The sequence below is a fragment of the Pogona vitticeps genome, chromosome 1 (assembly GCF_051106095.1).
Source record: "Pogona vitticeps strain Pit_001003342236 chromosome 1, PviZW2.1, whole genome shotgun sequence".
NCBI classification, from domain to species: Eukaryota; Metazoa; Chordata; class Lepidosauria; order Squamata; family Agamidae; genus Pogona; species Pogona vitticeps.
The window spans coordinates 77,989,971-78,011,911 of NC_135783.1; the positions used below are offsets into that span (position 1 = coordinate 77,989,971).

The 21,941-nt window shown below is 40.1% G+C and overlaps 1 protein-coding gene across 2 annotated transcripts in view; it reads right to left on the bottom strand.

Annotated features, from left to right (window-relative positions):
• Positions 1-21,941, bottom strand: part of AIG1 (androgen induced 1) — a 118,791-nt gene that overhangs the window by 5,855 nt on the left and 90,995 nt on the right. The window contains exons 4-6 of one of the 2 annotated variants that reach the window (XR_012085682.2): positions 6,572-6,687; positions 3,325-3,599; positions 1,976-2,139 (exon numbers count right to left, since the gene is read on the bottom strand). Coding sequence is in view for 1 of the 2 variants with exons in the window: in XM_020813466.3 (XP_020669125.3) it covers positions 1,976-2,139; positions 6,572-6,687 (280 nt within the window). In the remaining variant the exon portion in view is untranslated. The remainder of the gene's footprint in view (positions 1-1,975; positions 2,140-3,324; positions 3,600-6,571; positions 6,688-21,941) is intronic. The other variant, XM_020813466.3, reaches the window with a different exon arrangement.

The following is a 21,941-nucleotide window of genomic DNA, read 5'->3' on the forward strand; positions in this document are numbered from 1 at the left end:
GAGAAGCATTTTACTGCTGATGGATCCAGTACGCTGGCAGAAATTCTGGTATCTTCAGACCTGTGGGTCAGCTCTGGCAAGGAGAACAGGAAAATTTTCTTTGCCTACTATGTCTGTGGTTTAGCTTGGAAAAACCAACTACAAATTATTTTGTCAGTAGTGGCGTTTCATTTAATATAGCTTTTGAAGAAATGGGGGGGGGGGGGAAGGCTTGCAGGCTTAGCAGTGCCTTGCAAATGTCTTGGTTTTTTCTATCATATTCTCTATATATGATAGCACAGACTTACTGCACACTTTTGTGATATACCTGTCAAACTTTTTAAAGAGTATCTGATTTACACCAGTTGTCCAGCACAATAGACTTCACTTGTTCCCAGCGCTAGGGCCACAGAAATGCATCAAACAATATTTTCCAAAGTTACAGTGCTAAACTGATTCAGAACTTTCCTAGAGGACCATGGCATTGCAAGCTGCAGTTATCTTGGATGGAAAGGCATCACTTTTTACAAAAAGCAAGGATGAACAACTTGTAACTTGTTCAGACCTGGGCAATCACCATTTTGGACTGTTTCTATATAGTACTGATATTTTGGACAGGTTGGGGGGTGCTGCTGGTGCCTCGAACACTCTGCTGTTTAGCATTCTTCCAGACTAAGTTGTTGGAGGCAGTCTTGGGGAAAAGCTTGTCTGGGTTCTAGTCACGGGCTTCTACAAAAAATGAGAATTCCCAGGATAACTCTATTGGGGGACTCCAGGATCACCTTGTCTGTTGGAGGCTCAGGACTCCATGGCTGTCAGAATGACCACAGGGAAGTCCCTACTTTTTATTGGTTCAACCCTTCAAATGGGATACTTGGTTTTCTTAGCAGGACTGAAGGACAATGAGTTGAACTGGTGGGTTAAATAGCTAATCCCTTGTTAACACATCCTGTCAAGATGTACGTTATTGGTGGCTTTACCTTTTTGCAAGGGAAGGAACCTATTGAACCTATTGACATGAATCTACTCTAGTTGCTAATGGAGTCTGATGGATTTGAGGGATTTAATCATACAAAGTCAAGTGATTACTATAATTTAAATCACCTTTACAAGCTTTAGTAGATATCCTAGCTGCAGTCTTAACTGAATGGAGACAGGCTGGCTGCAATTATCCATGCTCTGGTGACAATCCACTCAGACCATTTCCATTCTACATGGATCTGCCTTTAGAGACTGTTCAAAAACTAAAGTTGATCCAAAATAAGGTTACTTGATAATTAACTAGGACTAGTCAATTTGACCATATGTCTGTCAGCTGTACTATTTTCCCATCTGTTTTGGGGCCCAATGTTAATCTTTAATGCCCTAAAATGAACTTGGAACCAGATCACCTGAAAGACTATGTTCCTCCACATTTACCAACCCTAACCATAGAATAATTGAATTGGAAGGGGCCTTTAAGGCAGGATGCTCTGTAACTGGTCCACGGATTTGAAAATAACAGTGCTTACATGTGCCTGAGAGGTGAATCTTCCCTCATTCAGCTAGTGACAAATGGCAGCTGTATATGCAATAGCCATTGCGTGCAAGGAAACTGCAAATAGGATTGGGGACTATCTCGTTCACTCTGGAGAAAGTTTGATTTCTGTTTCTTATACATTATGTTGCTTTTGATTGTATGGCATTATGGGACTGAAAGGTTCTGGCACCCCTGAATTTAGGAAAAATATACCAGTGGTAAAATTTGTTTACAACTTCACATGGTGTCTTCAATGTATAACTGCTGTGAGGTGATGTGTTTGCATGAATTGGTAGTAATGTGAAATAGTATTGCTTGAACGTTTGTATTTGACATGGTGGCATTATGTGAAACATCTTAGTACAGCAGAAAAAAGTTATGGAATCCCTTTCTGAACACCCTGAGAGCACCAATAAGTACAATATAAAAACTACACTGATGTTATACTAACACACATGTTTTTCAAACAATACTCACATTTTTGTGCATCCCAGATGCAGTTGTTCAGTACCTCACCCAGCAAGTACAAGATGTTAATTATTGCAGTTACAGTGGCAAAGAAGATAATTTTAGCACCTGCTCCAAGGTGATCCAGGAGAGGGTATACCCAGACCCCTGTTACATGATAAATCCAAAAGACCCTGATAAAAAAACCAACAAAGACAGAAATATAAAATACAGTAGTAATAGAACCACCACCAACCTGATTCTGTAATGTCTATCTAAACAAGTCCCATTGAAGTCTACTCCATACTAACGTTTTCTTGAAATTTCTTTCCCTGACATCATTGCCTGTTGGTTGCAGTTTTGCCCTTTGAAGCAACAGAGAACAACTCTGCCTCCACTTCTGTATGACAGTCTCTCACTATCATCTTCTATTTATCTTCTCCAGGATTGGCACATCAAGCTATTTCAACGATTCCTCTTGGAACTTGGCCTCTAGACTCCTCAGCATCCTGGATGCCCTTCAAAACAGGTTCCGATTATTAGTATCCTTCTTAAAAAGAGGGGCTCAGTACATATATTCCCTACATCATATATCCCTTTTTAAAATCAGTATTTTTTTAACAGAATGTGCTTTCAGAACATAGCATGAGGAATACCAGGGCAGTAATAAATTTGCTTAGCGATTTTAGCTACAAAATCCTTACAATTTTTTTGGTTGAAAAAAGCCTTATCATAAATTGAGCAGCCGCTCTCAGGAAGCAGATTCCAGAAAGGTACCATGACAGATAAAGCCATTCCTTGTAGCTGCAAGCCCATCTTCAGAAGGCACAGGCTTGGAAGCAGATGCACTAAACAAATGCAGAGACTCACAGGGAAGAAAACAGTACAGTGTATGTTGCTTTCCTCCAACCTGGTGCCTTCAACGTATGCTAAACTTCTAATGCAATGCATCTGGAACATGCCAGACTGCTCTAAACATGACATAGATCCAGGAAATTCTTCTATAGCTTGTAACTGGAACTGCAATTTTTGGAAACAGCCTGGACTCTGACCATACTATACACACTCAGATATAAAACTGAGGGAAAGTGCCTGCTATTTCCTATTTGTGTTTTTTGCCAGTCTCACTTTCAAATTATTGATGCCTTATGTAAGAACAGGAGATTCTATCACTAGTGTGGTTAAAGAAAACTTAATTTATTTATGACTATGATGCCTGAAGGGAAATGAACATGAATAATAGAAACATAGTCAAGATGTACATGTTTTAATTTCAGAGGGCTCTACAATTTAACTTGTTTCGATAAGGTGGGGAGAGGGAGGGACTTACAACATCCTAAAGACTAAGAAACCTAGGCTACCATTCTACACATACTTACCAATGAGTAAGCCCCACTGAGGTCAGAGTGTGAGTAGATATAAATAGAATTGTGCTGTGGTTGTTGTATAAGCTTTCATGTACTAAAGCCCACTTCATCAGGTGAATAGGTAAAGGTAAAGGTTCCCCTTGACAATTTTTGTCCAGTCGTCTTCGACTCTAGGGGGCGGTGCTCATCCCCGTTTCCACGCCATAGAGCCAGCGTTTTGTCCGAAGACAGGTGAATAGCTAATGTTTTATTTGGTAAAATTCAGGAGGTTTTGATTAGAAAGACAACTGGAAGTAGAAGCAAAAAAATTGCCGTAGGTACCTTGAACTGTATATATTCCTGGAAATCTTTCTTTGGCTCATGTTAGAAAGTAATAATAACACTGGCTAGAATCTTGGAGATGAAGGATAAACAAAAGGTCACAAAAGACAAATATTTACTTATGATACGTACAGAGGGCTGCATTCAATGGTGAGTATGCACTCTTATTATTGCTGAGATGCTTGTTTATTAGGATTGGGCTCTTGGGGCGGGGCGGGGTTTTCTGGTTTAGAAGAAAATGGATGTGCAGAGCACTGACTGGCCAGGTTGTTGTATCAATCACAAAATCATTCTCCTAGCGCACTCTCCTGTTCACTGTCCGGCCATTGTTACAAACATTGAACCACTTCCATCCTTTTAAAGTGGATGGGGCAGGGGCTCTAAAAAAATAGGTGCTGAGCAAATCCTTGTAAGAAAAACATGTCTGATATATGTATTCGCGAAGGCTTTCATGTCCAGGATCTAATGGTTTTTGTAGGTTTTTTGGGCTCATCCAGGATCAGGTCTTAGATGGCTGATTTCTGCAACTAAATGGAAAGCTATTACTAGACTTTAATTGTGAAAGACAGAATGGAGGTGAATGCACCTTCATGGATAGTGTTCAGAACCACCTATGCCGTAGCTGGGTTGATCTCATTAAAGACACAGAACTCAATCTTGCTTACTACATTGGAATTACTCATACTATCCATCCTCACTCCTAAAGCAGCAGCACTAGAAATATTCCTGCCATTGTCTATATTACGAATGTGAGTAGGAAAAGTAGCACTGCTACCATGGAAACATTACCTGATGGCCTTTGCTAAGGAGCTCATTCCTCCCTGAATACATGCTAACTCAATACTGAACAATAATGGGCTGATCAACCAGAGGCATAAAGCTTCCATACAAGATTACTTGTTATTAACTCTAATGAATGCCTTCAACAATGTAATTCTTGTCCAACCTCATTATTAGATAAGCACAAGAGAACATGCATTAAGGTACACTTTAGAGTGCAAAGCTGGAGCCATTTTGCTGAGTTGCTATTTGTTGGCTTTAGAAGAAAGTAGAGTGTTTAGTGCTAAGTATGCCTAGAAGGATGGAAAACTCAGAACTGAACCTTCAGTCAAGGTGGCAAAAATATACTTGAAGTTGAATATTCAAGATGTTTCACAAAAGTGAAAAATATTTCACAGATGTGGGGTTTAACAGCAGGCCAAAACAACAGCTGGCCACATCTTTTTTACTTCACTGCTTCTTCTCTCCCATGCTGATTTTAAATATCACCTAGCCTGATAATCTGAAGAAACTTTGGAGAAATCAAAAGGCGGCACATGTTTATGGAATTTTAGCTGTTCCTAATGAAGGTATTGCCTACATCTGAATGCTGGTTTTATTTTGTCGTGGAATTATGTAGTAACTTTTCTTTTTATATCAGGTTTTTCACATTTATCATGGTGACAGAAAATTGAAATGGTGCTTACTTTTTCAGTTTTTAGCTTCCAAGGGTCAATTTGTTAACCCAGACAAAGCATCAGTTCACTGATACACACAAAAAAGGACAACTGTTCCCAGGCTTCCAAGGAATTCCAGCTGCCTATAGGATTCTACTCATGGTAAGAAGGGTGCTTGTGTCAGTTTTCAGGAGTACATCAGAACTCAAGGAAAATATGATCCTTCAGACAACTAGGCCCCCATGTTTTCACATCAAAACAAGCATCTCTGGGAGCCTTACTGGGATGAAAAGCAAAAGACATAGGCACAAACTCCCACAAATAGTAAGAAGCATAAATATTACTGTTTATATTCCTATTGTGTAAAGTCTGACATACTTTCCCTCAAAACAAAATCATCTTAAGACACAAGGTAAAGGTGACTTACTTTAGTGATTACATCTCTCACAAAATAGATGATCTGACCTTGTGAGTTTACTAAATTATCACCACAATTCCCAGATGGAGGACTCAGGTTTTCTATGTCACCACACACCCCCTCCAGCCAAGCAGACATGCCCGTTTCAAATAAAGTCCAAATGGGAAGGTGTATGTGTGCATGGCCTATGACTCTTTGTTTGAAAAACTGGGTTGTGATATCCAACCTACAGCTGCTTGACAAAGTGGTCCTGATCCATAAAAACTCACAGGTTGTATGATGATTTTTTGGTGATCTATAAAGATACAATGTACTCTTGAATTAGTATTTTGTATGGACCACAAGGCTCCCTTTTATTTCAATGGAATTACAAGGATGACAAGAAACAGCAGCCCCACCTTCATACCAACAAGAAGAAACATCATTGGAACAGGACTGCAACCATTAGGTAATAGTATTTTAATAGGCTAAACCTAGTGAGTTTACTAAATTATCACTCCAATTCCCCAGATGGAGGACTTGGGTTTTCTCTGTATGTCCCCCCCCAGCCAAGCAGGGATATGTCCATTTCAAATAAAGGCCAAATGGGAAGGGGTGTGTGTTTGCATGGCATGTGCCTCTTTGTTTCAAGAACTGAGGTGGTGTGATCTCCAATCCACAGCTGCCTCAACTATAACTTTAAAACAACAGCTCTAATGCAGCCTGCATCCTTCCTGACTAAGAAAGAGGTGCCTAGTGAAATCCCTCTTGCCAAAAACTTCTGGACTTTAAGCAAATGGGGAATTTTATGTTTGTGCATGTGTCTGGTCTCTGGGTGTCTGTGAATTTCGTTGTATGGGTATACTGTGTATATACTTACAATGACAATAAATGACAATAAATGACAATAAATAAATAAATAAATAAATAAATAAATAAAAATAAATAAATAAATAAATAAATAAATAAATAAATTCACCCTGGTACACACACCTGACAAAGTGCTCCTCATTCACGAAAGCATGGATATTGTATGATGATTTTCCTAGTGATCTATAAATTTATAAATTTATCTATTTATACAAAATAAAAATGTAACCCTTACCATAATATGTAGCTGACAGAAAAGGTGCATACAGCAACCAATCCAGACATCTTGCTAGGATATTCATGATGTGTTGTTCTCATCTCAATTAATATAAAAGGCAAAACGGTTGTATGCTAGAATGAAAACAAACAAACGAATGAATGTGGATAACAGTCCATACAAGGATGTTTCCATATAGGCATCAGTAACAATTGTACTAATAACCAATATTTCCAGGATATTTAGCAATAGTAAGCACAAGATGGCTACATTTCCAGCCAACTTTGATTTCAGGGCTAGGGGAGAACAAGTGCAGTGAAGTTAACAGGATGAAAATACAATTCTATGTTTTGTGCTGTCCTCTGAAGATGCCGGCCACAAAGACTGGTGAAACGTTAGGAAGAACAACCTTCAGAACACGGCCAAAGAGCCCGAAAAACCCACAACAACCATTAGATCCCGGCCGTGAAAGCCTTTGCGAATACAAATTCTATGTTTTCTCAGATCTATCGATCAATTCTCAGAACTTAAGTTTAACTGTGTTCAGTAGGGCTTTCTATAGCATCCCTAATAGGGCTTTCAAGGTAAGCGAGATATTTAAGGAGTGGTTTCATCAGTTCCACCTCCTAGTGAGTTCCCATGGCCAGGCAGGAATTCAAACCCAGATCTCCTGAGTCCTAGTTCATCCCTCTATCCTCTACATCAGTAGTTCTTAACCTTGGGTAATCCAGGTGTTCTTGGACTGCAATTCCCAGAAGCCTTCGCCACCAGCTATGCTGGTTGGGGCTTCTGGAATTTGCAGTCCAAGAACACCTGGGTTACCCAAGGTTAAGAACCACTGCTCTACATCACACAGATGTGGGAGTTGCTCTCCACTTCATGTCCAGGACTGAAGCCCTTGAGGTGCTTAACTTTAACATCCAACATCCTTCTAGGCCACATCTTTGTTGTCTTTATGCAAGCAGACAAGCACCTTTCTCTTCAGGCAAGCTTTCCCTTAGTCACTGGCTGCCTGAGTGGAATTTTTAAATGTACTGTTGTGCCTTACCGCTTTGAATGTATTTTGGTGTTGCTTTTGTTTACTGTTTTTTTAGTGTGACCATTTTTAAAAATTCGTTTTACTATTTGTTTGATCCTTTTTAGTATTTGCTTCCTTATTGATTCTAGCTTTAAATATTGTCTTTTTAAGGAGAAAGATGGAATAAAAACATTAATCAATCAATCTTGCAAGATACCAAAACTCTAATGAGAGGAAAATACGCATGTTTCCTTGGGAAGGATGAGATTTTGTTCTACTATAACCATGAAATGAAACAAAAATTAGTGTCTTGTTAATGGTAATCCATGAGTGAATCTCACTCCTGCCCCACCCCACCCCCACCCCAGGACAGAGACTCCTGCTGTAGCACTCATGGTGGGTTATTACCATTATCTGACAGACAGGATGCACTCTAAAGCAGCCACAAGCACTTCATTAATTATTATTGTATAGTTCATGGGTGCTAGCATTATATTATCTAAGGAAGGACCAGAGGTGCTATGACAATAACTTGGAAACAAGAGGTAAGAAAAAAAAATCAATATAGGAGGTTAATGCTTTGTGGGCATTTAGTAACACATCCTTTGAAAATGCAACCTCTTCTCTTCCGCAAGGTTAGGGTTGCACAGAATACACTAAATCTGAGTTAACCAGAGTTACATTGTAAATCACTTCCTTGCTTTCTTCTCTATGCAGCTTTTTAAAAAACATGAAACAACATATAAATTATATCATATGGTCGGTAATTGTGGCCATGGACACAAACCAGCGATTGCTATTGCTGTACAACTGCTAGCCATTTTAAAGGGGCATCCACAAATCTCCACAAAATGGAGGCTGCTAAAAACTAGCAGATATATCATCTGTCTTTGCTAAAACATCCAGATGTGATGCTGAGAACAGAAGGGAATGGGGAAGGATAGCTAGGATCTAGAGAAGTGGAGAACGGAGCACACCCAGAAATTTAAGTATAGGTGTCTGAACATCAGACCAGGACGAAGAAGAAGAAGAAGAAGAAGAAGAAGAAGAAGAAGAAGAAGAAGAAGAAGAAGAAGAAGAAGAAGAAGAAGAAGAAGAAGAAGAAGAAGAAGAAGAAGAAGAAGAAGAAGAAGAAGAAGAACCTTATGTAAGGCTGGCACTAGCTGGATCTTTAAGCATAGCTACCACATATGCAGATAACTGCTTGACTGGTGCCCATATTCCAACATGTGCCATCTATTTTTCTCACAGTTACCCATTCTTCATGCTTCTAAGAAAACAAGTTTAACCAACTGAAATTGTTGTTTTATATGAACACACATACACTGTATATTCTGTGATGCCTTTTTTTTGGACTCGGAGAGACCATTCATTAGAGATGGAGAGTTGACTGCTACAATTACAGCAAAGGACTGAAGGTGAATGTTCACCACTGTCTCTTCAGAACTACAGTAATGTTTAAACACAAATAAAACAGTCATTTGATTGAAAATTAAAAAGGAGCCTCTTTCATATGATAAACTACACGTTCAATCCTTCACAAGAGCAGACACCCTGCCAAGGTGGTAAGAGGGTATTTATATTACTTTCACATATTCCTTTAGCACTGTTTGTTGTTGTTGCTTGTCATTAAGTTGTGTCCGACTCTTCGTGACCCCATGGACCAGAGCACGCCAGGCCCTCCTGTCCTCCATTGCCTCCTGGAGTTGGGTCAAATACATGTTTATAGCTTCAGTGACATTGCCCAACCATCTCATTCTCCGTCATCCCCTTCTCTCTTGCCTTCACTCTTTCCCAACATCAGGGTCTTTTTTTTTAATTTTTAATTTTATTTATTAGACGTATATGCCACTGATCTAGACAATGCTTACTCTGGGTGGCTCACAACAAATAAAATAAAACAATAGTAATATTACAACAATGTTACAATTTTCCTTCTTTTTCAGGAAGTCTTCTCTTCTCATGAGATGACTGAACTATTGTAGCCTCAGTTTCAGGATCTGTCCTTCCAGTGAGCACTCAAGGTTCATTTCCTTCAAAATGGATAGGTTTGTTCTTTTTGCAGTCCAGGGGACTCTCAAGAGTCTTTTCCAGCACCACAGTTCAAACGCATCAGCCTTCTTTATGGTCCAGTTCTCACTTCCATACATCACTATTGGGAAAACCTTAGATTTGACTATGTGGACCTTTGTCTGCAAGATGATGTCTCTGCTTATTAAGATGCTAATTAGGTTTGTCATCGTTTTCCTCCCAAGAAGCAGGTGTCTTTTAATTTTGTGACTGCTGTCACCATCTGCAGTGATCATGGAGCCCAAGGAAGTAAAATCTCTCACTGCCTCCATATCTTACCCTTCTATTTGTCAGAAGGTGATGGGACCAGTGGCCATGATCTTTTTTTTTTTTGATGTTGAGCTTCAGACCATTTTTTGCACTCTCCTCTTTCACCCTCATTTAGAGGTTCTTTAATTCCTCCTCACTTTCTGCCATCAGAGTGGTATCACCTGCATATCTGAGGTTGTTGATACTTCTGGCAATCTTAATTCTGGCTTGGGATTCATCTGGTCCAGCCTTTCGCATGATGTATTCTGCATATAAGTTAAATAAGCAGGGAGACAATATACAGCCTTGTTATACTCCTTTTCCAATTTTAAACCAATCAGTTGTTCCATATCCAGTTCTAACTCTTGCTTCCTGTCCTACATATAGATTTCTCAGGAGATAAGGTGGTCAGGCAGTCCAATTTCTTTAAGAACTTGCCATAGTTTGTTTTGTTCCACATAGTCAAAGGCTTTTGCATAGTCAATGAAGCAGAAGTAGATGTTTTTCTGGAATTCTCTGGCTTTTTCCATTATAGAGCGCATGTTAGCAATTTGGTCTCTAGTTCCTCTGCCGCTTCAAAATCCAGCTTGTACTTCTGGGAGTTCTCAATCCACATACTTCTGGAGCCTACCTTGTAGGATTTTGAGCATAACCTTGCTAGCGTGTGAAATAAGTGCAATTGTATGATAGTTTGAGCATTCTTTGGCACTGCCCTTCTTTGGGACTGGGATGTAGACTGATCTTTTCCAATCCTCTGACCACTGCTGAGTTTTCCAAACTTGCTGGCATATTGAGTATAGCACCTTAATAGCATTCATCTTTTAAGATTTTAAATAGTTCAGCAGGAATGCCATCACCTCCACTGGCCTTGTTGTTAGCCATGCTTTCTAAGGCCCACTTGACTTCACTCTCCAGGATATCTGGCTCAAGGTCAGCAACCACAGTATCTGGGTTGTCTGAGACATCCAGATCATTCTAGCATAATTCCTTTGTGTATTCTTGCCACCTCTTCTTGATGTCTTCTGCTTCTGTGAGGTCCCTGCCATTTTTCTTCTTTATTATGTCCATCTTATCACAAAATGTTCCTTTAATATCTCCAGTTTTCTTGAACAGATCTCTGTTTTTTCCCTTTCTTTTATTTTCCTGTATATCTTTGCACTGTTCATTTGAGAAGGCCCTCTTGTCTCTCCTTGCTATTCTCTGGAAATCTGCATTCAATTTTCTGTAACTTTCCCTCTCTCCTTGCATTTTGTCTCCCTTCTCTTCTCTGCTATTTCTAAGTCCTCGTTGGACAGCCTCTTTGCTTTCTTGCATTTCCTTTTCTTTGGGATGGTTTTTGTTGCTGCCTCTTGTACAATGTTAGGAGCCTCCATCCATAGTTCTTCTGGCACTCTGTCCACCAAATCTAGTTCCTTAAATCTGTTCTTCAATTCCACTGTGTTTTCATAAGGGACTTGGTTTAGATTATACCTCATTAGTCCAGTGGTTTTTCCTACTTTCTTCAGTTTGAGCTTGGGTTTTGCTATAAGAAGCTGATGATTAGAGCCACAATCATCTCCAGGTCTTGTTTTTGCTGACTGTATAGAGCTTCTCCATCGTTGGCTGCAGAGAATATAATCAATCTGATTTCGGTACTGCCCATCTGGTGACTTCCATGTGTAGAGTTGCCTCTTGTGTTGTTGGAAAAGAATGTTTGTGATGATCAGCTTGTTCTCTTGGCAAAGCTCTATTAGCCTTTGTCCTGCTTCGTTTTGAACTCCAAGGCCAAATTTACCTGTTGTTCCATTTATCTCTTGACTCCCTACTTTAGCATTCCAATCCCCTATGATGACAAGAACATCTTTCTTTGGTGTCAGTTCTAGAAGGTGTTCTATGTCTTCATAGAATTGGTCAATTTCAGCCTCTTCAGCATCGGTGGTTGGTGCATAAACTTGGATTACTTGATGTTGAAAGGTCTGCCTTGGATTCATATTGAAATCATTCTGTCATTTTTGAGATTGTGTCCCAGTACAGCATTCTTAGTGACACATAAATGAAAAATCCAATCAGTACAATTAAATCTATGTCCATTTTAAAAACTGACTCACACTTGTAATTTAAGTATAATATTTGTTATTTAAACAAAATATTAGTGGGCTAACATCAATAATGCTATTAAACAGAATGGAAAGAGCAGAAGATTTAAAATAGTTTTTTAAAAGCATGAGATCTCCCCTTTCTAGCAAAGCTGCCATCCAGTTGATCTTACCTTCCTAGGTTGGAAAGTATATTAGAATTAGTTTACAAACCTGAGAATGTTGACAAAACAAAACCACCCCCAAACCAAATGGGTTCCTTCAAGAGAGATTAATCCCTGCCAACAAATGTCAGTATCTATGCCTCTTAACCCAGCTTCACATGGTATATAATGACTCACAAAATCCCCAGTACTATAAACAGTTTTTAACCTCTTTGGAGCAAATCTGTCCCATACTCATTTAACAGCCAGTATCCTGTTCAATGTTCACATGCACAGAACTCCTGTTTGGAAAAAAAAATCATGTATGGCTTGTTAAAATAATCAGAAACATGTAGATTTTAAGCCACAACTCTTTCTATTAGGTATGATACCAGAAAGTGGTGATAAACAAAATGTATATTTAAATTGCATATTTTAACAGCTTCAAGGATCATATTCACACAATACTGGAAAAATGAAGAAACACCTAGAGATCAAGAAATAATTAAAAAGATATTGGACTTCATCAAAATAGGTAGACTGACACTGACAATCAAAGGAAGGAAGATGCAGAATATTATCAAACATGGAACTTGTTTTATCAATGGTTAGAAGCACATTGTATAGATTAAGAGCTTAATATGTATTGTAGTTGTGTTAACAAATGATTATAAGCTGAACCCAGGTGACACGATGTTAAATAAGCATGGATGGATTTTATAAATAAAATTTTTTAAAAAAGATTTTTTTTAAAAAAAATGAACTCCTGTTGTGGAAGCTGCAACAGTGATCTGATAAGGTGGCTGGTCATTCATGGGTAGTAGCTCATCAGAGCACTGTGGCAGCTTCCACCGTTGGAGCTACCCATGAGTGTAAATGTTGAACAGGATAATGGCCAATCACTCCTGTCAAATTTTCTTTGCCAAGAAAATTCCATGGACAGAAACAAAAGGCTAAAAAGATATATGCTGGAAGATGAGCCCCTCAGGTCGGAAGGCATCCAATATGCTACTGAGGAAGAGTGGAGGACAAGTACAAGTAGCTCCAGAGCTAATGTATTAGTAGTACAGTACTAGATGGACTGGAGGACACTAAGTAAGCACTGCTTAACTATTGTTTTGAAGACCCATGAATTCTGCCAAACTATTTCTAAGTGTCTCTTCAGTTCAATAGTAACTTCCTGATGCCCCTGGACCTGAAAGCAATGAGGCTAAGGCATAAAAACTACCACTTCAGAGATAACATTACTTCTTGTGACAAGGCTGAATTTGGGGGTGGGGTGAGCAGTACTGTGCTTTGTGATAATTTTGTTTTGTTTTGCTCCAGTATAGTCATTGGCACCTTTCCTGTGAAGTTGCTATGGATAGTACTTATGTGGAAAAGGAAAAATAGTATTCTTGAGTGCTGTTGCTAGGGCAGCCATGAAAGAAGAACTGCATTTGTTTTTTTTTTTTTTTTTTTTGCATTTTGGAAACGTAATCTTATCTCTTTGCAAAGAGAGCCTTGTGCACAACAGCGAGGGCACTGCATGAAAGACCTCTGGAGATGGGCCACAAAGTATGCCACACAGCTGCCTATATGCACTTCAACTGGTAATATGAGTTTAACTGAGGTTTGTTTCTTAAGCTGCAAGAAGAACCAAAACCAAACACACCTCTGCAAGTAAAATGTGGATTTCTTGTTATAAATACTAATAACAATCTTGATTCTTTTAAAAAAGATATCTAAGGCAATACACTCCTTCATGGATTGCTACCTCGTCGCGGCAAAGGGGGCTTGAGTAATTCAGAGAAGCTATGGGCTATGTCGTGCAGGGACATCCAAGACAGACAGGTCATATTGGAGCGTTCTGACTAAACACGATCCACCTGGAGCAGGAAATGGCAAGCCACTCCAGCATCTTTGCCAAGAAAACTCCATGGACAGAAACAGAAGGCTAAAAAGATATATGCTGGAAGATGAGCCTCTCAGGTCGGAAGGCATCCAATATGCTACTGAGGAAGAGTGGAGGACAAGGACAAGTAGCTCCAGAGCTAATGAAGTGGTTGGGCCAAAGCCGAAAGGACGCTCAGCTATGGACGTGCCTAGAAGTGAAAGGAAAGTCTGATGCTGCAAAGAAAAATAACACAGAGGAACCTGGAATGTAAGATCTATGAACCTTGGATGTGGTCAAACAGGAGACGGCAAGAATAAACATTGACATCCTTGGCGTCAGTGAACTAAAATGGATGAGAATGGGTGAATTCAGTTCAGATGATTGTCATATCTACTATGAGTAGCCCTCATAGTTCAACAAAAGAGTGGGAAAAGCTATACTGGGATATAATCTCAAAAATGATAGAATGATTTCAATATGAATCCAAGGCAGACGTTTCAACATCACAATAATCCATGTTTACGCACCAATCACCAGTGCTGAGGACATTGAAATTGACCAGTTCTATGAAGAATTATTCTCTGCAGCCAAAGATGGAGAGGTTCAATACAGCCAGCAAAGACAGAGTGCCTTAGGAACTACGGGTGGAGGCCTGTAACATTGTACAGGAGCAAGCAACAAAAACCATCCCAAAGAAAAGGAAATGCAAGAAAGCAAAGAGGCTATCCAATGAGGCCTTATAAATAGCAGAGAAAAGAAGGGAGACAAAATGCAAGGGAGATAGGGAAAGTTACAGAAAATTGAATGCAGATTTCCAAAGAATAGCAAGGAGAGACAAGAGGGCCTTCTTAAATGAACAGTGCTGATATAGAGGAAAATAATAGAAAGGGAAAAACCAGAGATCTGTTCAAGAAAACTGATGATATTAAAGGAACATTTTGTGCAAAGATGGACATAATAAAGGAGAAAAATGGCAGGGACCTCACAGAAGCAGAAGACATCAAAGTGGCAAGAATAGAGGAATTATACCAGAAAGATCTGGATGTCTTGGACAACCCAGATACTGTGGTTGCTGACCTTGAGCCAGATATCCTGGAGAATGAAAGGCTTGACTGGATGAATGCCAAGCCAGAATTAAGATTGCCAGAAGAAATATCGACAACCTCCGATACGCAGATGATACCACTCTGATGGCAGAAAGTGAGGAGGAATTAAAGAACCTCTTAATGAGGGTGAAAGAGGAGAGCGCAAAAATGGTCTGAAACTCAACATAAAAAAAAAAAAAGATCATGGCCACTGGTCCCATCACCTCATGGCAAATAGAAGGGGAAGATATAGAGGCAGTGAGAGATTTTATTTCCTGGGGCTCCATGATCACTGCAGATGGTGACAGCAGCCACGAAATTAAAAGACACCTGCTTCTTGGGAGGAAAGCAATGACAAACCTAGACAACATCTTAAAAAGCAGAGAGATCACCTTGCAGACAAAGGTCTGCATAGTCAAATCTATGGTTTTCCCAGTGGTGATGTATGGAAGTGAGAGCTGGATCATAAAGAAAGCTGACCACCGAAGAACTGATGCTTTTGAATTATGGTGCTGGAGGAGACTCTTGAGAGTCCCCTGGACTGCAAAGAGAACAAACCTATCCATTTTGAAGGAAATGAACCTTGAGTGCTCACTGGAAGGACAGATCCTGAAGCTGAGGCTCTAATACTTTGGCCATCTCATGAGAAGAGAAGACTCCCTGGAAAAGGCCCTGATGTTTGGAAAGTGTGAAAGCAAGAGAAGGGGACGACAGAGAACGAGATGGTTTGACAGTGTCACTGAAGCTACCAAAATGAATTTGACCCAACTCCATGAGGCAATGGAAGACAGGAGGGCCTGGCGTGCTCTGGTCTTTGGGGTCACGAAGAGTCGGACACGACTTAATGACTAAACAACAACAAAAGTCAATACATGATTTTAAATAATATTTTCTCATTTTAAAAATCCAGCACTAAGATATATCATTAAATATTTTGTGTTGTACAGTAATAATAAGATATCAGCTTCTGTACCATAAAACTGGAAGTGCTGAATGTGCCACCAGTTTTTAAAAAGGGACTTAGGAAGAGCATCACAGGTACATGAGTTGATTGATTGATTAGGCATCCTTCAGTCTCGAGAGACTATGGTAACATGCTCTGTATAGAGGACTTGGAACAGCGTCTAATATGGCTGGGAAGGCCAATTTGAGAGTGACAATCCCTTCCACACTGAAGACAAATACAATCTCTACCCTGTTGAGCTCTCTGATTTTGCTGGCTCCAGGGCTGCTTCTTTGCCTCGGCCTGCTGAAAAAGTGCCTCTTCAAATTGGGCGAGGCCATGATGCACTGCCTGCCTCCAGGCTGAACGCTCAGATGTCAAGCTTTCCCATCTGTTGAGGTCCATTCCTAAGGCCTTCAGATCCCCCTTGCAGATACCCTTGTATCACAGCTGTGGTCTCCCTCTGGGTTGATTTCCCTGCACTAATTCTCCATACAGGAGATCTTTTGGAATCTGACCGTCAGCCATTCTCATGACATGCCCAAGCCAACGCAGATGTCGCTGTTTCAGCAACGTATACATACTTTGTGGGCATCCTTTGAAAATGCAACCTCTCTTCCACAAGGTTAGGGTTTTACAGAATACACTAAAACTGAGTTAACCAGAGTTAAATTGTAAATCAGGGGTCCCTAAACCCCAGTTCATGGCCCGGTACCTGTCTGCGGATTTGCCAAAACTGGACTGCGGAGACAGATCTCTGCCCCCCGCCTGGTGGGCGTGTCGTGCTCACGGGGGGGATGTCATGCTCACGGGGGCGTGTCGTGCTCATGCAGGGGTGTGTCATGCTCACAGTCCGCCATCCCAAAAAGATTGTAAATCACTTCCTTGTTCTCTTCTCTATGCAGCTTTTTAAAAAATGACATAATTATATCATATGGTCTAGCAGTAATTGTGGCCACAGACACAAACCAGCAATTGCTGTTGATGTACAACTTCTAGCCATTTTAAAGGGTATCCACAAATCTCCACGAAATGGAGGCTGCAGAAAACTGACATATATATATATATCATCTGTCTTTGCTAAAACATCCAAATGTGATGCTGAGAACAGAGGGGAATGGGGAAGGATAGCTAGGATCTAGAGAAGTGGAGAACGGAGCACACCCAGAAATCAAAGTGCAGGTGTCTGAACAGACTAGGACTGGGAATAACCATGAAGTTCACTGGATGAATCCAGGATTAGTCTTTCTATCCAAGTGTAAACAACCTCTTGTGAGGATGCAGTGGAAGGGGAAAACAATTGTATTTCAAGTACCTTGAAGACAAGGAAGAACATACTGTTCTGCTGATCAGAATATCATGGGGCACTTTGTCAAAAACTTTGCGGAAGTCAAGATATGTTATGTCACAGCATTCCCACTGTCTACCAGTGAGGTTACATGGTCAAAAAATGAGTTAAGATTAGTCTGGCAGGATCTGTTCTCGATAAATCTATATTGACTTTCAGTTATTACTGCACTGTTTTCAAGTTGGTTGTAGAATGATTGCTTTATAATCTGCTCTAGAATTTTCCCTGGTGTTGACATTAGACTGACTGGTCTGTAGTATCTGGATTCCTCCCTTTTGCCCTTTTTGAAGATAGGGACAACATTAGCCCTCCTACAATCATCTGGCACTTCACCCAACTTCCGTGACTTAAAGAAAATAATAGACAGTGGTTTAGTGTAGGCATTTGTTATTGAGCTCCGAGTCATATGAGTTGCAGCAGCAAATGCCTACACCAACTTCTTAACTTGCCTTAGTTTGCCACAGAGATTCACATAAATTGTATTGTCCTAGTGTAAAAACTCAAAAGGTTTTTGATCTTAGTTTTTGTGGGCATGCATCCCAGTCTGACCCAGCCAATTTCCTAAGTATGGTTGGCCATTATAGGAACAGAGTGCTGGACTAGAAAAGACTTTGGCCTGATCTGGCATGACTTCTTATGCTCTTTTCTGATGTATTACAGCATTCTTCACTCTAAAGACCAACAAACCTATATTATATTAATTTGCCATTGTTTATGTTACATTATTTTGATTGATCAGTAAAGTTCTACAAGCACCAATATGCAATTAAGCCTGCTGTAGTGACATTCTAAAATCTATGCCCTGAATCTTTTTAAAACTTGATTCATACCATCATGTTTGCCTTATGAGTGTGGTTACAATACTGCCTCATGCAAAAAGCATTAAGCTAATGCTGGATCAAACTACATTGCCAAACGTGCTCCAGCATAATTAATAAAAAATATTTTAGAAGCCAATTGCCTCCAAGAGGTTATCGATTTCTTGTCAAGGCCCATTTTCCTTAGGAGGTGCTGCAATGCTTGTGTCTCAGATGTTCTGGCATCTCTCCCCCCCCCCCCCAATAAGCCTTAATCCATCTTCTTGGCTTCCTGCCATTGGTGCACTGACATCTGCAACTACTCATGCCTGACAGCCTCATGCATGAGCTATGTGGCTTCAAAGTTGGACAAGATTAGCACAGGAGACTCTCTGTGTGCTTTGAGGGTAATTAAGAGCAGATATGTACACAGGCAGATTTTGGAAGGGTGACAATATCTGCTACAATTGGCTCCATGTAAAACGATCCATCTTTATATCCGCATGTATATCTGTATAGCAGTAAGTAACACTATATAGAATATTAGGATAAAGAATTAAAAACTCATTATTAACTCTTCCTCCCTTTGTCTGTTGTCAGAATATACTTGAGACATTATGTAATCTCTTATGAGCCAAGCACATCAACATAAATGCATTTTCTAAGAGCAGTTTTTCCTCAACTCTTTTTCCATACTTGACACTACTGATCTGTATGCATCAGCACCTACTGATAGCTATACAAACACGTAAGGTGCAAAAAAATTTGGGGGGAGGGAGTGAAGTTCTGAATGCACAAATGCTTCTGATCTGTTGTCCAATTCTTGTTTTCCTGTAATTCTCTTATGAAGTTAGGAAACAATGTTGTTTCCCCATTTGACAGATGAAGATTCCAAGCGACAACAGATGGTCAGCCAGCACCAGCTCTGAGGCCACAGCTGGCATGACAAACATGCACTTCACTGGTATATTTTCTACACTTTGATTCAGAAGTATGCTTTGACAATAATGGCAGTCCAGACACAATTCTGAAATTATTTATAAGCACCACTTGCTCATTATATCACTAGATGCCTATGGTAAAACAAAGGGATCCAACAACCATCAGCAATTCTAGTTCGCAAACCAGAGGGCTCTTTATTGCAACTAGGGGTAGTTGTTAGTACTGGCATTTTCTTCTAATATATTTTTCTTTTGATTAGTATCAACACAAACTCTATACAACCCCTTAAGTATCTTTCCTGGTGTGCACATTACAGATCATGTGAAAGAAAAACATGGCTTAGAAAGACATTAGATTAGAACCAATATTTTATTTCATATTTAAAATATTTATTGACAAATGCTAAATGAAGACATTGGGCAAAATCCTTTTGGCACAGTTACACTGGTGTGAACCAGATACGGGCACCAGTAATATAGTATAATTTAAATGCACTAAAAGATTCATATCCCTGCATGCAGACTCCGAGGCTCCTCGTTACTCCCTTTTGCCCTGGGGAAGCCTTTGGGAGCCTCAGGAGGGGGAGGACTGGAAACTTTAATTGTAAAAAGTCACTGCCACTGGGATCAGGACCACCATAGGGATGAGTGATACCATAGGGATGGATTTTTCACATGGAGGGGGGCATATCTCCTCCTTTCTCAGGTGACAGGAGAGAGTACACCAACCTACAATCTTATACTGTACTTACATATCTGGGAGTAAAATCCAGCAAGCCTACTAAAACCTAATTCCTGAGTATTTACATATAGGATCACACTCTTAATATCTTCTAGAAGGATGTGTAAGTAAAGGCATATTGTTTTGCCAAACACCAGAAAAGGGTAAAGAGTAGAAGTGGACGAGGGACTGGATGAGAGTGAATAAACTGAAACTTAATCCAGACCAGAGAGATGTGCTTCCGGTGAGTTGAAAGGCTGATCAAGGTATAGGGAGGCAACCTGTACTGGATGGGTTTTTTTCCCCCCACTCCCCATGAAAACAACATTTGCACAACTTGGGGGATGGTCCTGGATTCATCTCTGAGCTTGGATGAGATATCTGATCTGGCCACTGTGACACACACCCTAGTTATTTCCCAGTTGGATTACTGTAATGCACTCTATGCGGGGCTGCTGATGGAAACTGTCAGGAAACTTCAGCAGGTCCAAAGTGCTGACTGCTGACTGGGGCTGGTTACAGGCATCACGTAACACCCCCACCCCCACTCCCTGGTTACAGCTCTCCACTGGCTGCCAATCCACTTCTGGGCTGAATCCAAGATGTAGCTTTCTAACCCATAAAGCCCTAAGTTAAAAAAACCCTTTTAAAATTTGTATACTTATTGTTCTTGTATACTTATTGCCTTTTAATGATTTAAGCTGCTTCTTCATACTCATTGTTCTCAGCTTTAAATATTGTCTTTCAATTTTGTAAACTGTATTTGATCCTTTTTAAGGAGGAAGGCGGGATAAAAATATTTTAAACCAACCAACCAACCACTATGCTTTTTGCCATGTACCCATTACTAGTGTTTATGTTGATACTGCTTCTGGTTTTCACTTTGTGTATCTTGTAAATCCAGCTGACACCTTATAAAACATTGCTACACATGCGTTCTCAGTTGTTTAATTTCTTTAAAGACCAGGACTTATTATTTACAACAACAGGATGGAGAAATTGAGAGGGCTTCTTTCCTTCTGTAATCTGGGCATCTCCTCCCTGCCCCCAAAAGGGAAGGGCGGAGCCAAAGAGAATACAGTACCTGGGCTGTCCCATGCACTTTCCATGGCATCTCACTCACAGGGCCTTCGGTCCAGGTAGTAGCACCCAGGGTCCTTAGTCAGAAGACGGCGTTTGATCAGCTTGGGATCACAGTTGGAGAAGGCCCTTCTCTGACATTGGTAATCTTCTCAGCAACAGATATTACAAAACAAGGATCACTTTCCACCATTAATGAGGGTATTCTGAGCAGAACTCAGATAGAAAGGATCAGCAGCAAGGCTTGCCCACCAGTAATAAGGGGCTTCTGTCAGGGGCATAAAAGAAGGAGAACTCGCCGATAAGCAATGGCCAGCTGGGTAGTCAGGCAGCAACTTCTTGAAAGTAATCAAGGATGGGCTCACCTAGTACGAGCAGCAGCAAGCAATTGGATCTAAGTATCACTATGCTTCTGAACTCCACAACATCGCAAGAAATTAAAATGGCAGTTCTGATTTTACATTCAATTATGCGGCACCTATAGCATGTATCTGTACAACGGATGATCCACCTGAGATATACTTTAAGCTGTGACATGCTAGGAAGAGAAAATACTTCTTTCCCTCCATTTTACAGATTTTTTTCTGTCCCACCCCCACTTAGATTTTTTTTTTTTAGGTCTAAGCAATGATGTTCCATTGCAGTTTTCTTCAAGAAACCAACTGGCAGATGAGAAACACTTATATACAATCTTATATATATACAAATATATAGATGGTAGATCCAACACATAAATGCTCCTCTATCTCCTGAGTTTTTGCACATGCCACAAGACTCAGGAAAGTGGGCGATGATGGCGACAAATAACAGGTGTAGCTAGTCCCACAAACTAAAATCTGTGTTGCCTATCCTTGTTCAGTGTGATTCAATATAACTCTGCATAGTCTGATACTTATTTCTGCCTTTTGGTTAGTGTAACATTTCCATGGTATGGTCTGAGGTTACATGTTGACATTGATTAGTGGTGTTCTTGGTACACACCCATCTGTGCTTTGCTGGATATCCACTAGCTTTAAAGCCAACTGAGAATAATTTACTGTTT